The 16335-nt window shown below is 42.9% G+C and overlaps 1 protein-coding gene across 3 annotated transcripts in view; it reads left to right on the top strand.

Moving 5' to 3' along the window:
• Window positions 1-16335, top strand: part of QTRT1 (queuine tRNA-ribosyltransferase catalytic subunit 1) — a 42412-nt gene that overhangs the window by 18395 nt on the left and 7682 nt on the right. For all 3 annotated transcript variants that reach the window (XM_058166757.1, XM_058166756.1, XM_058166758.1), the window contains 2 exons: window positions 10295-10433; window positions 12582-12660. In XM_058166757.1, the coding sequence (XP_058022740.1) occupies window positions 10295-10433; window positions 12582-12660 (218 nt within the window). The remainder of the gene's footprint in view (window positions 1-10294; window positions 10434-12581; window positions 12661-16335) is intronic.

Here is a 16335-nt window from a genome sequence, read left to right as displayed (position 1 = left end):
GGAGACTTAATAGCAGCCGATATTGCCTATGACTGGAGTAACCCCCTCTCCACCTTTTCTATCCCAGGATGTTTGGTCTCAGACCTTCGACAGACTACCATCTGGACTGTTTGTGGTTTTACTCTGGGTCTGCCCTTATTGGGATTACCAGCATGCTGGTTTAGTATTATCATCATTTACCATCATTTTAGGCCTATTTCAATCTCTATTTGGATAACATCTTTAATCTTTGCCATCTTTTTTATCCCTCGGAGTTTGGACCCCTTTCGCCGATCTTATCTTCTATTACGACGCGCTATTCTTCTGATGAACTCTTGCAGCTGCGAGGTGCCCCCGCCTCGCAGAAATGGCCCTCCACATTATCGAGGGCCGGCCTCTATGACGGGTTTTGGGACCCACAGAGGTGGCATGCGAAAAAAAAGAACCTGTGGGGTTTTGTAGATAGGTTTTTTAATAAGGGTTTTTAAAGGGGAGGTAGTGTCAGGTAGGGGAAGAACCTGTCGGGTTTTTAAGGAGGTGCTAAAGGGGTTTTTAAGGGGAGGAAATCGATAGGTTTGGGTTGGGGTGGGTGGGAGGATTTAAGGCGGGTGTTGGGGAAACCCGCCGGGTGGGAGTCCAGTTCCTCGCATGCTCGTGGCGGGGTTGGTGGGTCCGAGGTCATGGGGGTTGGTGCTCCATTGGTTGAGGTGGTGACATTTCCACGGTTAGGGAGGGGCAGATATGGCGGAAGTGGGGCTCACATCGTGTTAGGGGGCGCGCCGATGTCTGCAGGCGATCGCGCGCCCGAGCCCTCAAACTTCTCCCGCTTCCCGGATGGTCAGGACCCTCAGGGCCCTGGCCTCGCTGATGTTGTGCAACGACGGTCCGTGGCCAATAAGGCCCCTAATTCACGATCTTATTCAGGGGTGCCGCGGACCTTATGGGCGCATGGAGACCTGGCTGGGCCCAGAAGGGGGCGTGCCCCTTGTTCAAATGTGCCCGCCGGGTTTTCGAGCATTCCATCAGCCGAGGGGCCAGGGTAGGGGTGGTGGGGTGGCGGTTGGGATTAGAGAGAGTCTAGAGCCGGGGGAGACCACTGTGCCTCAGATTGCCGGGTGTGAATCCTTTTGTGAGATGGGGTCATAGATGTCAGATGGGCTTGCTGGTCGTGTACCTGGCTCCTTGCTGCGTGACAGCTGCCCTGCCTGAGCTCCTGGAGGTGCTTGCTGGGGTGGCAGTTGAGACCCCAGACTTCTAGTCATGGGGACTTTAACTGCCATCTTCCGGCTCGTCATCGACAGCTGCTCGGGAGTTCACGGCTTCCATGACGGCCTTGGACCTGACTCAAGTAGTTGATGGCCCTACTCACATTGGGGGTGGCACTCTGGATCTGATTTTTATCTCTGGTCAGTGGCTGAGAGATCTGGATTTGAAGGAAATAGTTATTGAACCTCTGTCATGGTCAGATCACTCTCTTCTTCGCCTGGACTTTCTGACCGCCACTCAACACCGCAGGGAGACGGAGCCAGTACGCTGGTTCCGTCCCAGGCGCCTGATGGACCCTGAGAGGTTCCGGACGGAGCTTGGGCCATTTCCTGAGGGTCTGGCTCACGACACGGCTGAGGAACTGGTTGCGGCCTGGGAACGGGCCGCGGCGGGGGCCTTAGATCGTGTCGTGCCTTTGCGGCCTCTGACCCGGCGCAGGTCCCAAACGGCTCCTTGGTTCTCCGAGGAGCTGAGGGGGATGAAGCGCCGGAGAAGACGCCTGGAGAGTTCTTGGAGGTCCAGCCGCTCCGAGGCTGATCGGACACTAGTGAAGTCCTATACTAGGACTTACCTAGTGGCACTGAGGGAAGCGAGGCGCTACGCCTCCTCCCTCATTGCGCCGGCAGATAACCGCCCAGCCGCCCTGTTTCGGGTGACTCGCCCTCCTTCATCAGGGGAGCGGGATGACCCGCTGCAGGGACGTGCTGAGGAGTTTAACGTTATCTATACGATAAAATCGCTCAGCTTCGGGACGGTTTGGACCAAAATTGCAGTGGCCCAGGGAGGCGTCCGAGGTGGTCTTGGTGATATTTTATGGGATGAGTTTGACCCTGTGGCTCCGAGGACATGGACAGGTTGTTGGGTAGGTTGAATGCCACCACATGTTTACTGGACCCGTGCCCTCCTGGCTGGTGCTGGCCACCCAGGAGGTGACACGAGGCTGGCTCCAGGCAATTACGAGCGCTTCCTTGGTGGAGGAGTCTTCCGCCGCCTTGAAAGAGGCGGTGGTGAGACCCTCCTCAAGAAGCCTGCCTTGGACCCAGCTGTTTTAGGTAATTATCGTCCGGTCTCCAACCCGCCGCGGCGAAGGTTGTAGAGAGTATGGTGGCATATCAGTTTCCTTACACCTGGATGAAACTGTCTATCTAGACCCGTTCCAGTCCGGTTTCCGCCCGGTTACAGCACGGAGACGGCTTTGGTCGCGTTGGTGGATGATCTCTGAGGGCCAGGGATAGGGGTGTTCCTCTGCCCTGGTCCTATTAGACCTCTCAGCGGCTTTTGATACCATCGACCATGGTATCCTGCTGCGCCGGTTGGAGGGATTGGGAGTGGAGGCACCGTTTATCGGTGGTTCTCCTCCTATCTCTCCGATCGGTCGCAGACGGTGTTGACGGGGGCAGAGGTCGCCCGAGGCGCCTCACTTGTGGGTGCCGCAGGGTCGATTCTCTCGCCTTTGTTCAACATCTATATGAAGCCGCTGGGTGAGATCATCAGTGGCTTCGTGTGAGGTACCAGCTGTACGCTGATGACACCCAGCTGTACTTTTCCACACCGGGCCACCCCAATGAAGCTATTGAAGTGCTGTCCCGGTGTCTGGAAGCCGACGGGTCTGGATGGGGAGAAACAGGCTCAAGCTCAATCCTCCAAGACAGAGTGGCTGTGGATGCCGGCATCCCGGTACAGTCAGCTGCAACCGCGGCTGACTGTTGGGGCGAGTCATTGGCCCCGACGGAGAGGGTGCGTAACGGGCGCCCTCCTGACGAACGGCTGTCCTTTGAAGATCATTTGGCGGCCGTCTCCAGGAGAGCTTTTACCAGGTTCGCCTGGTACGCCAGTTGCGCCTTTCTGGACCGGGATGCCCTATGCACGGTCACTCACGCCTCGTGACGCCTCGCCTGGATTACTGCAATGTTTCACATGGGGCTCCTTGAAGGGCATCCGAGACTGCAGTTAGTCCAGAATGCGGCTGCGCTGGTGATAGAAGGAGCCCTCGTGGCTCCCGGTGACACCTATCCTGCGAGGCTGCACTGGCTACCTGTGGCCTTCCGGGTGCGCTTCAAGGTGTTGGTGACCACCTTTAAAGCGCTCCATGGCATAGGGCCGGGCTATTTACGGGACCGCCTTCTGCGACCGAATACCTCTCACCGACCCGTGCGCTCTCACAGAGAGGGACTCCTCAGGGTGCCGTCAGCTAGGCAGTGCCGTCTGGCGACGCCCAGGGGAAGGGCCTTCTCTGTGGGGGCTCCCGCCCTCTGGAACGAGCTCCCCCCAGGACTTCGCCAACTCTCGGACCTTAGAACCTTCTGTCGTGAGCTTAAAACACACTTATTTAGGTGCGCAGGACTGGACTAGGTTTTTTAGATTTTTAAATTTTTGAAATTTTAAATTTTATATTGATTTTAATTGGTTTTGGTAATCAGGCTGGTTAGAATAAGTTTTTTATTAGTGTTTTAATCTGTATTTATATGTTCTTTTTATATGTTCTTTTTATATGCCTGTTAACCGCCCTGAGTCCCTCGGGAGATAGGGCGGTATACAAATGTGATCAATAAAATAAAATACAATAAAATACTTTCTTTTGGGTGTAGAATTCTCCACATGTCAGTCAGATTTAATTCTTCTATCATTCTGCAATTACTGCAGGTTCTAGTCCCACCAGGCCCAAGGTTGACTCAGCCTTCCATCCTTTATAAGGTAGATAAAATGAGGACCCAGATTGTTGGGGGGGGCAATAAGTTGACTTTGTATATAAATATACAAATAGAATGAGACTATTGCCTTACACAATGTAAGCCGCCCTGAGTCTTCGGAGAAGGGCGGGATATAAATGTAAAAAAAAAAAAAATTCTAAAAAAGGGTTTGGGTAATATGTCTGTTTTTCCTGTTTTTTTTTATTGCCAGTATAATCTTTTTTCATATCGACTATCCCATTGTAATCACCCACAATACATATATTCCTGTAGCCTGTCGCAATTATATTTTCGTGCAATTTTTTATAATATTATCCCTGATTTTTATTAGGCGCATAAATTACTACTAACAAAATTGGTATATTTCCTTTTTTTATTTCTATCATCAAAGTTCTTCCTTTTGGGTCTGCATAGAGTTGATCAGCTATTATTCCTTCTTTGATGTAAGCCATCACCCTTTTCTTCTTCTTTTCTGCCAGTGCTGTATATAGTTTCCCTAATTTATTATACTCTAGATATTTTTCATCCTGCTTTTGGATGTGTACCTCTTGGAGGCACACAATATCTGCTTTTTGCTTAACTAACTTTGTGAATATTTCTCTTCTTTTTGCCGTAACATTTAATCTATTCACGTTTATCGATAATAATTTCAAATCTTCCATCTTATTCACTATAAGCTGTGTGTTAGTATCTACTGGACCTTGTAACTATCTGAGTTCTAGTCTTAATACCTCCTATTTCTTTTCCTTCCTTTTCTTCTTTACTTCTCTCTTCCCGGGCTCCTCCTTTCTCTTCCTGGCTTTGCTGTAAATGTTCTTCTTGACTTGCATTCTCCATCTCCTCTTTACTACTCTGATCTTCCTCCTTACCCTTTTTAATTGGTTAAAAAGATCCTGTGCCATCTCTAAACTGTCAATTTTCACCTTTTTGCCTTGCCAGGTGACAAGCATTCCTTCCAGCAATATCCACCTAAATAGGATATTTCGTTGTGAAGCCAGAAAACGATAGTCCTTACGTTGTTCTCTGACCCCTTCTCAGGACTTGTTTTAGTGTAATGATTTCTTTTTCTTTATATATCATTGGTTCTTCTTGTGTAATGTTGTAGACAATGTCCCGGATTTTCTTTCGGGCAAATCTAATGTGAACCTTTCTGGGCAGTTTATGGTGTCTAGCATAATTCGTTTGGATTCGGTACACCTCGTCCAATTCATTAAGAGTTTCTTGTATATCTCTTTGAAGAGATTCTGCTATTATGTCTGCCACTATTTGCCTTATATCTTCATCTTTTTCCTCCCTCACATTTTGAAATCTTAAGTAGAAGGATGCCTGTTCCATTTCCAACTGGACTATTGAATTTTTGAGTTCCTTATTGATTACCATCAATTTCTGATCTAGCAGATCTACTTTTTTCCCGTTCGTTCTGTTTTGGCTTCTACTATGTTTATTTTTTCTTCGTTCTTCTGGATTGCTTCCTGTATTGAATTCATTTTATTGTCCAGTTTCTGGATATCCACTTTCAATTCTCCATGGTTGCTAAACATTGTTTCCTGCATTTTAATCATTGTTTCTTGGATCAATGTCAATGTATCTTGCATCGTTTGCATGCTTGGGGTCGTATTAGTTTTTTCCATCTTTGATGACCCCTCTGTCAGCCGTTGGTTTGATGGGGAGGCTGTTGTTATTGTTGGATATGATGATGTTTTTTTCCCTGCCTTTAGGGTCGTTGTTGTGATGCTCGTCATTTCTTTCAAAACTCTGTTTTGCTCTTCCAATATTCTATAGATGTTATCCCACACTATTATCCAATTTATATTATCAGTTGTTATTTATCCCCCCCTTTTACTTGCTTTGTCTTATTAAATATTGAATATTAAGCATTCAGTTCCACTGGTAATATCTAACCCTGTTACAGATCAACTATAGCAATAAAGCTATCAGAATTATCAGAAAAAGGTAAAAAAGGGGATATGACTATACATATAATTCACAATTAATAATCTATATATGTTAAGTAAATAAATCAAAGCTTTAAACTACTCCATTGATTAATATATATCTAGAATTAATTCTATTTATAGTTCTAAAAGTTTCCAGATTAATAAAATAATAAAAAACTAAATACATATATTATTTTTCTCACTTCATGCCCTACGAAGTTTGTAAATATTATTAGTTCATAAATGCTTAGATTTCCATTACTAAGTATATATAAACTAAATAGATATATTTAATCTTTTTAAATCCTCTTAAATACTTTAAAGTTAGTCCATAATTAAGTAATAAGTGAAAAATATGCCTTAGATATAAAGTTCCATGAATTGGTCCTAAGTATAAGTGAATCCTTATATCTTCACCCAATTTTAGATCTCTTTATTTCTCCTGGGTCTTCAATACCTCACATGTAAAGTTATTGTCTTTCTCCGTCTTTAATTAATCTTGGATTAGTCTGGTCCCTCAGACCCAAATTTCAAGAGTTCTGTTACGGCAATAAAATCCTTCTCTGCAGTCACATTTGGGTATTTAAGCCTCTTGCAATCATGACAGTCTGTTGTCTGCTCTATCTCCTTCCTCCTTCTCTTCCTGTTGCTCTGGGCCGTCAGCTCTCTCTTCTTGTTCACTCTCCCATTTCTTCAGAGAGTCCCCCTGTCTTGCTGCAAAATCATTCTTTAAACTGCTTAGTTCTTCCTTAGTCCTTCCTCTTCTTTGTCACTTTAGCGGTTAGATATATTATGCTGAATCACTGCTCCTCCCGCCCAGTCGCCGCCCGATCTCTCCGCTGGAGTTCTCTTCTCACCAAACTGCCAGGACTCACTTTTCCAAATGATCGTAAGCCTTGCAATTCTCGGAATACTCAAGTCTGCTCAATGTCACGGTCTGTTATCAAAATCTTCACTTCCCTATACTTTCTGGCTCATTGCAGCCTCGGGTCCGCATAGCATGATGGCAGACACCTTCACATTGGGTTGGTCCTTCTCTTTTTTTTTTTTATTACTTTTTTCCAACAAACAAAAAAGAAAATACATTATTGCACCCTTGTGCTATACATAAAAAAAGGAAGATTTGGGTCTTCGGATATGTCCTCATGATTGCCAAAATCCACGTTCTCGAGGTACAGGTACCGAAGCGTCCAATTTTCCAAGCGCATAGTCCACGAATGGTTTCCAAGTCTTCCAGAAAATATCTTCTTTATACACACCACTTCTAATTTTAATATCACATGTCATTTTATCATTTAAGGCTAATTTCCACATTTCAGAATTCCACTCTTCTATTCTAAAAATCACATCTAATTTCCAATATCTAGCTATTATAATTCTGCCTATTATAATCATAATTCTAATCAATTCTTTTTCATATTTTGTTAATTCTATTTCCTTAATTACCAACAATAATATAGTTTCCACTCTCAATATTATTACTTTCCCCATCATTTCAAATATCATTTTCTCCAATTGTTGCCAAAACTTTTTAACCTTATCACATTTATACCACATATGTTCATAAGTCCCCAATTCCATCTCACACCTCCAACATTTTTTACTAATTTTTTTATCCATTTGTGACAATCTTATTGGAGTCAAATACCATTTCCAAACAACTTTATAATTATGCTCTTTAGGGGTGTCCTTCTCAGCAGCTGGTGATCGCCTTTCACTTTTGCTGCCCTCCGGACTTCCCCTCTAGTCCGCAAAGCCCTCCAGGCTCTCTGCACCCCGAAGGTTCCCAAAACGTGGAATATTCGGGGATTAGGAACGGAGACTGTTCTCTTTCCCCCACACTGCTACAATGACGCCACCGGAAAATCTATCTCTATTCTAACTTCTAATCATGTCACCCTTTTATTAAAAGATGTTTTCTTTCTATCCAACATCTCTCGCCCACTTTGGTGTTTTGAATCCTGTTCATTTTTAACTTACCTTCCATATTTCACTCTTCACATCTATTTGTATTAAGATACAATCATTCATTATTTCATTATTCAATGTTACAATACACAATTCTAATACCAATCCCAATGTTATTTAGACATACAAAATTATTCTAATATTCTTTACAACCATCAAATCTATATAATTCTGATAATAATACACATGTTTATATTAAAATATATTCTTTCATTATTTAATTGCTTAGTGTTTCAATATATTATTACAGTGCCAATCACAATATTATTAAAGATACTTAATAATACCATCATTCAATTTCTAGTTTTCCCATTTTATTTTTACTTTTATTCCATTATAAAAAGGGGTGGGGGAACAAAAGCAGCCCAACTGCCTGTTTGGTGTCAGGAAGGCAGGATCAGGTATGGGGTGCAGTGGTGGAATTCAGTTTTTTACTACCAGTTCTGTGGGCGTGGTTTGGTGGGCGTAGTGGGAAAGATGCTGCAAAATCTCCCTTCCCTCCCCATTCTTGGGGGAAGGATATTGCAAAATCTCCATACCCACCCCACTCTGGGGCCAGCCAGAGGTGGTATTTACTGGTTCTCTGAACTCAAAATTTCCGTTACTGGTTCTCCAGAACCTGTCAGAACCTGCTGAATAGCACCTCTGACGGGGTGGGGGGAGAAAAGTAGCCCAACTGCCCAAATGCTCTTTTGGTGTCACGAAGGCAGGATCAGGTATGGGGTGGGGGAAGGAAGGCAGCCCATGTATAGTAGATAGTTTATCTTGCCATGTTGGCTTGAGATTTGGTATCCCAGTTTTGTGTTTCATAGGATTCTTCTTGTTGTTGTTGTTATTATATTATTATTATTTCCCCAAAAATAAGACCTAGATTTATTTTCTTTTTGGCCCCAAAATAAGCACCAGGTCTTATTTTTGAGGTATGTCTTACCTGCTTATGTTAGGACCACCTCAGCCAGGCGTCCCATGGAGGGATGTCACAAGCAGGGGCACTGGCACAGTGTGTCATGCAGCTTCATTCCCTGAGTGGCGGCACTGGTGTGACGAGCCACATAGTGTATGGCTGTAAGCGGCCTCAGAAGTAAAGCAACGACACAACAGGTGTTGGGGCATGGGAGGCCTGACTGCAGCAGTCCTAAGGTAAGCGGGTGTGGGGCAGCTCTACCTCTACACCGCCACTCCAGCTTGATTTTTACGCATGGGCCTCACCCCACCTTGTACAACCGGATGGTGGAACAGAGTGGGCGGGGTCTTAACTAGGGCTTATTTTGGGGTTAGGGCTTATATTAGGTACACATGTAAAATCAAGCTAGGACTTATTTTCGGGAAGGTCATATTTTTGGGGAAACATGGTGTTGTTGTTTTTATTATTATTATGAAATGTAAATTTGAATCTTATCAGAGGAATAGCCAGTAATGCCTTCACTTAATATTCATTTAGATTGGACTGTTTTGAGTTTTGCAGTTGAACTGTTCTGCCAGCTATTCTGCCCTTTGCCAGCCTCTATAACTCTTTTAAAACCATAGAGTTACATTAGACATATGTGGTTACAGGTAGTTCTCAACTTACAATCAAATTGACCCCAAAATTTCTATTGCTAACCAAGGCAGTTGTGAATTTTGCCCCATTTTACAATTTGTGTTGTGAAATGAATCATTAAATGAATCTGGTTTCTCCCATTACTTTGCTTGTTGGAGGCTGGCTGAGATGGTTACAAATGGTGATCACATGACCTTGGGGCCATGCAACTGTCATAAATACTTGCCAATTGTCAAGGGCCCAAATGTTGATCACATGACTATGGGGAACATAGTAAATGGTTATAAATGTGAAACTGGTCATAGGTCACTTTTTTACTGCCATTTTAAGTTCAAATGGTCACTAAAAGAATGGTTGTTAAATCAAGGACTACCTATATACATTCCTTTAGTGTACTGACAACATTCAAGACATGTTACTGGTTCTTTGTAATGTTTTTAACTTGTTTTGAAAGTTAAAGGATTATTGTGAGATGCTGTTTAGCATATTGCCCGAGTCTGTCTAATGCTGTCTAATGCTGTAATATGAGTTTTTTGTCCTAACCCAGTCATTAAGTTAAATAAACCACAATTTATTGGGTAAAGCAATTACAAATCCAGCATTTGTAACTTGTATAAAAATATTGATAAAACATAACCTGGGTCAGCAAAATGCCTGAACCCAGTCATTTTTATATTACTGGCTTACATAATCCATAGTGGAAGTATGTAGAGGTCTGGTTTAACATATTATTTAACATAAGCCGTAGTATAATTTGCTTGATTTTGATTTGGTGCAATGTGTAAATGTGTGGGGCACCTTATAGGGCTGGTGGTGAATGCAGCTCATGTATGAAGGGATACTTGTTACCATTACACAATTAGCAGTACCAGTTTTCTTACTTCTCAGTTCCTTTCAAAGTGTCTTTTCTGCAGGATAGTGGTGGTTTTCAGATGGTATCTCTGGTGGAGTTCTCCAAGGTGACAGAAGAGGGAGTACATTTCTGTTCTCCTTACGATGGCAAGCAGATCCTGCTAACACCAGAAAAATCCATTGAAATACAGAATGCTCTTGGTAACTATTCCGTTTTGTATAATAATATGACTGGCCAATCTAACACTTCATTTTGTTTCATGATTATCCATCATGTCAGACATGATTATCCATCATGTCAGAAGTACCCGATTAAGAATTTATTAAAATTTATTAAAAAAATAGAACTGCAGAAAATAGTTCAGTAGCTCATAAACACGCTACTTGACTCTATTTGCATACTTAAATGCATACTGCATTTCTTATTTTCCTGTTAGTGAATGATTTATCTACTGTGCTCCTTTTTGATGAGATAAGATTTGGTTACTGTTGCCCATGCACTGCTAGCCTCCCAATTAGACTGTTGCAATCGATCTGTGTGGGAATAAAGTTCTTGAAAGAAGTAGTGAAATTATAATGATTTGAAAATGTTCTGTATGGAATGTCACATTGGGAGCTCAGAGCACCTGCTTTTAGCTAAGCTGTTTGCCTTCTAGATCCTATCATTCAGGTGTTTTATTTGTTACCTATCAATTCCTTCAAATGGCTCCTGCTCCTCCCCTCCTGCTTGAGGGTACTGCTTTCCCCATATAGTATTCCTGAAAGCTACATTCTGCCAGAACAGCCTTCTCTTTGTTCTGTTATAGAGAGATGCACATTCAGAATCAGCTAGGGCTGAGGGCCAGCACACTGGAATTTTCTCATTTAATCTATACATTCGACCTTTTCTTTATTATGCTTTTTAAAAAGTCTTTAAATGTGTTTTACTTGTTATAAATAAATAGAAGTCAGTTTGCTAGGTTTTTATTTGTTATGTATTTCCTCATTGTTTATTTTAATTATCTTTTGAAATACTGATTTTACTACCTTGGATATACTGATATTATGTCATTTATAACATTTATGATGTTAAGAGCCATGGTGGTGCAGTGGTTAGAATGAGTACTGCAGGCTAATTCTGCTGACTGCCGGCTGACTGCGATTTGGTAGTTCAACTCTCACAAGGCTCAAGGTTGACTCATCCTTCAATCCTTCTGAGGTGGATAAAATGAGGACCCACATTGTTGGGGGCAACTCTGTAAACTGCTTCTAGAGTGCTGTAAAGCACTGTGAAGGAGTATATAAGTCTCAGTTCTATTGCTATTTGGTGATACTTTGTTATACTATAAGACAATTTTATATTTTTTATAGTTTATTGCAGATGTTACACAAGTGTGCTCGCATTTGTTTAGCTTATGGTCAGTCAGTCACACACACGCTCACAGCCCTGGAAAATTGCCACACTCAAATCACTTTCAACTGAACAGAGGCACAAACAGTTCTTTAAAATACATGGAGACCCAGTGATTTTAAAATAACAGCAAGTTTTTACTGATTATAAAGTATATCTATTTGTGCTCTCTTTCTCCCTCTCTCTTTCTCTCTCTCTCTCTCTCTCCTTCCCTCCCTCCCTCTCTCCCTCCCCTTCTCATTCACAACTAGGCTGCCTGGCACTAGCCAGAGGGACAGAAGCTACAAAGTCTGGGATCCAAAAATGAGTCAAAAAGTAGTTTTTGAGGCTTCAGGATTTCTTTGTATCCCTGAGTCTTTGCTTTGTTGGTGGGGAAGGGTTTCCTATTTTCCAAAACACCTGAAGGCTAGACAAGGAATAATGGATGGAAACTGACCAAGGAGAGATTCAACCTAGAAATAAGGAGAAATGTTCTAACAGAACAATTAACCAATGGAACAGCTTGCCTTCAGAAGTTGTGGGAGCTTCATCACCTGAGGGAGTTTTTCCTGGCTTTTGTTCACCCTGTTTATGTGCCTTCACCACTTCTAGATATGGTCGGCCTAGAATCACACAAGTTACTTGTATTTGTGTTCGATTTGATATTTATCAGTTCTATTTGTTTTCTGCTGTGAACCAATTTGGACCTTATAGTATATAAATTACCAAAATAAATAAAATAAATTTATAAATAAAAAGTAAAACTTCTTTGGATGTTCATTCCACGTTTTCTGGAAATGAGCTAGAACAAGGTGGTTTTCTCCTATTTTTGTTTAAAGCTTTCTCATTGTAGGTCCTATATGTGCCTCATAGATCAAATAGTACAGACTATAAACTAAATATTGTTAACATTTATTCAGGCAACTTTATCCTCCATTTCCCTATTGATTGATCTTAGCTAACTTGTATTTTCCCCCTAGGCTCTGACATTATAATGCAGTTAGATGATGTGATCAGCAGCACTCTCAGTGGCCCACGTGTGGAGGATGCCATGTTAAGGTTTGTGCTGTGTCAATCAACTCTTTGATTACATTGCCAGCTCCGTTAAGCATCTCCCAATCCTTGGCTTCTGTGTGGCTTGTACACTTGGCTTTTTGGTGAAAACTTTGTCTATTACCAGGAAGCTTTGAAACTTGTGCTTAGTGGTAGCCAATAAAATTAGCTTTATGCTATTTAATCATACATGTTCCCTTCATTTTATTTTTAAGCATATAAGACTTTCTGAAGTGACTTCAGAAAAAACTCATCAGCTGCAAAATATTGCGAGACAATGTTTGGATTACTGTGGAATCAAACAAGTTAGGAAAATCATGCAGTGCATAGCTTCAGAAATTCTTTAAAGTATGTTGATTGGCAACAGCCATAAGAAGCAACTGTATTTTCTTCGGTGATATGAAATCACATGTTGCATCTGTATGTGGGTTTTTGATGTCTCTTAGAGTTCCTCTTATACATGCTTGTGTGTATATGTGCATGGGAAAGTACAGGACAGCTACTTACATTCAGTCAGATCACCAGAGGAGCTTACAATGGAGGAGTTAGCAGTTCTTACCAAGGGCCTCTCCCACAGGGGGCATTGGGGGATTTTTTTCTGGAAAATTGGGTTTGATTCATTTTCAAATTCAAACTTTGTTTTACTGATACCAAATTTGACATAGGTTTGTTCAAGTTTTGGAGAGCTATCCTGATGACAGTACTAAGCCCCTTTATGTAATTTATTTCCAACATTCTATTGTGTTGGAAAGAATATAATATCTGAAAAAAGAAATAAATAAGTGCAAAATTACCATTCGAAGTTAGGAGAAAGTCATAGTTTTTTCCAAACAGATAGCTTCCTGTTAGCAATGTCTTTGAGAGCCCCTTCATAAAAATTACAAAAAATATAAAAACTTCGTAACATAATTCATTTTTAACCATTTTTAACCCACACAGTCCATTTATAGCAACAGCAAAGCAGCAAGTTGGCAGCTGAGTTGCAACCCAGTCACTTTTGACAACAAAATGGATATATAAATTTAATAAATAATAATAAAACATATAAATTTCCAAAATTTGTGCAAAAATTGTGCAATGCTCAAAGTTCAAAAATGTTTGTTTGCTTTTTTTTCAACCATGCAGAACCCCTAGCAATTTCTTGTGGGACTCCAATTCAGAAAGACTGAATTGACCTACATGCCATTGTGCTATAGGACAATATGCAAAAGGTTATGCCTACATATTTAGATCTCTTATAATAGTATAGATGGGCAGCCCATGGATCATGCGTGGCATTTTATATGACCTATATACCATGTTTCCCCTAAAATCTTACCCCAAAATAAGACCTAATCTGATTTTAAGCATCCTCCTAATATAAGCCCTACCTCCCAAAATAAGCCCTAGTGAAATGGGTGGGCGTGGCCAGCACAGGAGGCAGCGAGCACGCATGGGCTGATGGTGTCAGGTAGTAGCCTCAACCTGCACACTGTAGATGAGTTGATTACCTGTCCAAGCAGCAGGCAGAGGCAGGGGGAAGACACTGGATCCAGATGCACTGTGCAGGCTGTACAAAACCGGAGAATCACTGGGCTGTAGCAGCAGCCAGCTGCAGGAGGTTCGTCTTCATGCAGTGGCACCAGCAGCAGATGGAGGCAGAGGTGTGGGGGGCAAGGCGGACAATCCAGATGTGCCACATAGGCCATGGAAAAGGCAAGAATTAGTGAGCCAGAGCGGGCAGCCGCAGGAGGATCGCCTTCATGTGTCGTTTTGCCTGAGGCCCACACGGTGCATCAGGATTGCCTGCCTTCCGCCTTTGTCTTCCATCTGCTGCTGGTGCCACCGCATGAATATGAGCCTCCCATGACTGGCTGAGCACTCCACCCCACCAACTCTTGGCTTTTCTGCAGCCCATGCAGCGCATCTGGATCACCTCCCCCCCCCCCAGCACCTCTGCCTCCAACTGCTTGGACTGGAAATCAAGTCACCTGTGCTGTGCGTGCTCCGCAGCCCGAGTGAGCCGACCAAGGGACTGGCGGGCTGCAGCTGCTGCTGGATACCATCAGTGCCTGCACACTTGCTGCGTCTTGTAAGCACACTGGGGGGCGGAGCGCCCAGCCAGGCTGATAACTTGGTTCCATTCCCATTTAGCAGTGTAACCCAAAATCTTAAATGAGGTCATGAGATGGGAGATAAAGACTTCCATTTCTCTATCTAATGGACCTCCTCAGTATCACTAATATCTTACTACTAAAATCAGTGGAAAACAAGAGGTTCTCCTAATCAACCCTACGAGGAAGATAGTTTATGCATGTTCTATTGATTCGACACACAGGGCCAGCAAGATTATCATATAGGAAGTCCTCAGGTTACAAAAGAAAATTTCCATTGCTAGGTCATGTCATAAACAGTAATGTCATGTGATCACATTGTTTAGTGACAGCAATCATGGTAGTCCTAGTTGCTGTCATTAAGCAAAGGCCACATGGGTTATTAAATAGGGACCACATGTGATTGCAACATAAGAAGAGGCATTGAAAGGCAAGCAGGTTGGTGGATGAGAACTGCAGGTCACAGGTGGGCAATATGGAGTATGTATAGGCAAGTGCATGCTATGCACAGGCACTATGGAGTGCAGCATGTGGGTGGATGCTGCAGGTGAATGTTACAGAGTATGGTGGGTGCCATGGGTCACCGCTGCAGAGTATGAGCCAGTGGGTGCTACAGAGTGCAACCAGGCACTATGGAATATGAGATCCCCATGCTATCCATCGGCTTCTCAGAAGAAAAAGCAGTGGGAACAGAATTGACTTGCAACCTCCTGCCAGCTTCCTCATTGACTTTGCTTGTGGGAAGCCAGATGGTGGGAAGATCACAGATGATGGTCATACAACTGTGGGAAACATTGTGATTGCAAGCCAGTTGCCAATACTGGAATCGTAATCACATTCCACAGGCATGCTGCAATGGACACAACTCCGAAGACTGGTCATAAATCCCCTTCATTCATCCCCATTGTAACTTGGAACAATCCCTGAACCAATGGTCATAATTTAAAGACTATCTATACCATTATATATTCATAGAGAACATGTATTTAATACAGCAGTTCCACTCTTAAAGGTAAAGGTAAAGGTTCCCCTCGCACATACGTGCTAGTCGTTGCCGACTCTAGGGGGTGGTGCTCATCTCCGTTTCAAAGCCGAAGAGCCAGTGCTATCCGAAGACGTCTCTATGGTCATGTGGCCAGCATGACTCAATGCCAAAGGCGCACGGAACACTGTTACCTTCCCACCAAGGTGGTCCCTATTTTTTCTACTTGCATTTTTACGTACTTTCGAAACTGCTAGGTTGACAGAAGCTGGGACAAGTAACAGGAGCTCACCCCATTACACGGCAGCACTAGGGATTCCAACCGCTGAGCTGCCGACCTTTCGATCAACAAGCTCAATGTCCTAGCCCCTGAGTCTTAGCACCTCTCAAATAAAGGGACTGAAAAAGGCTTCTGGATCAATTCTAGAGATCTGTTTCCATTTCAGATTAGATGTTTCTGTATAAGATTGTCCAAAGACCTTGCTTGGCATTAAATCTTTTGAGATTGCTAAAATCTTGGGAAACTTAACAATTTATATGGAATTTTAAGCAATTTTAAAGGATGTCTATTATGCAGTGTTCTCTTGGAACTTTCTGAACCCTTGC

This window comes from Ahaetulla prasina, chromosome 2 (assembly GCF_028640845.1).
Source record: "Ahaetulla prasina isolate Xishuangbanna chromosome 2, ASM2864084v1, whole genome shotgun sequence".
Lineage (NCBI taxonomy): Eukaryota > Metazoa > Chordata > Lepidosauria > Squamata > Colubridae > Ahaetulla > Ahaetulla prasina.
This window is presented reverse-complemented; position numbering and strand designations above follow the sequence as displayed.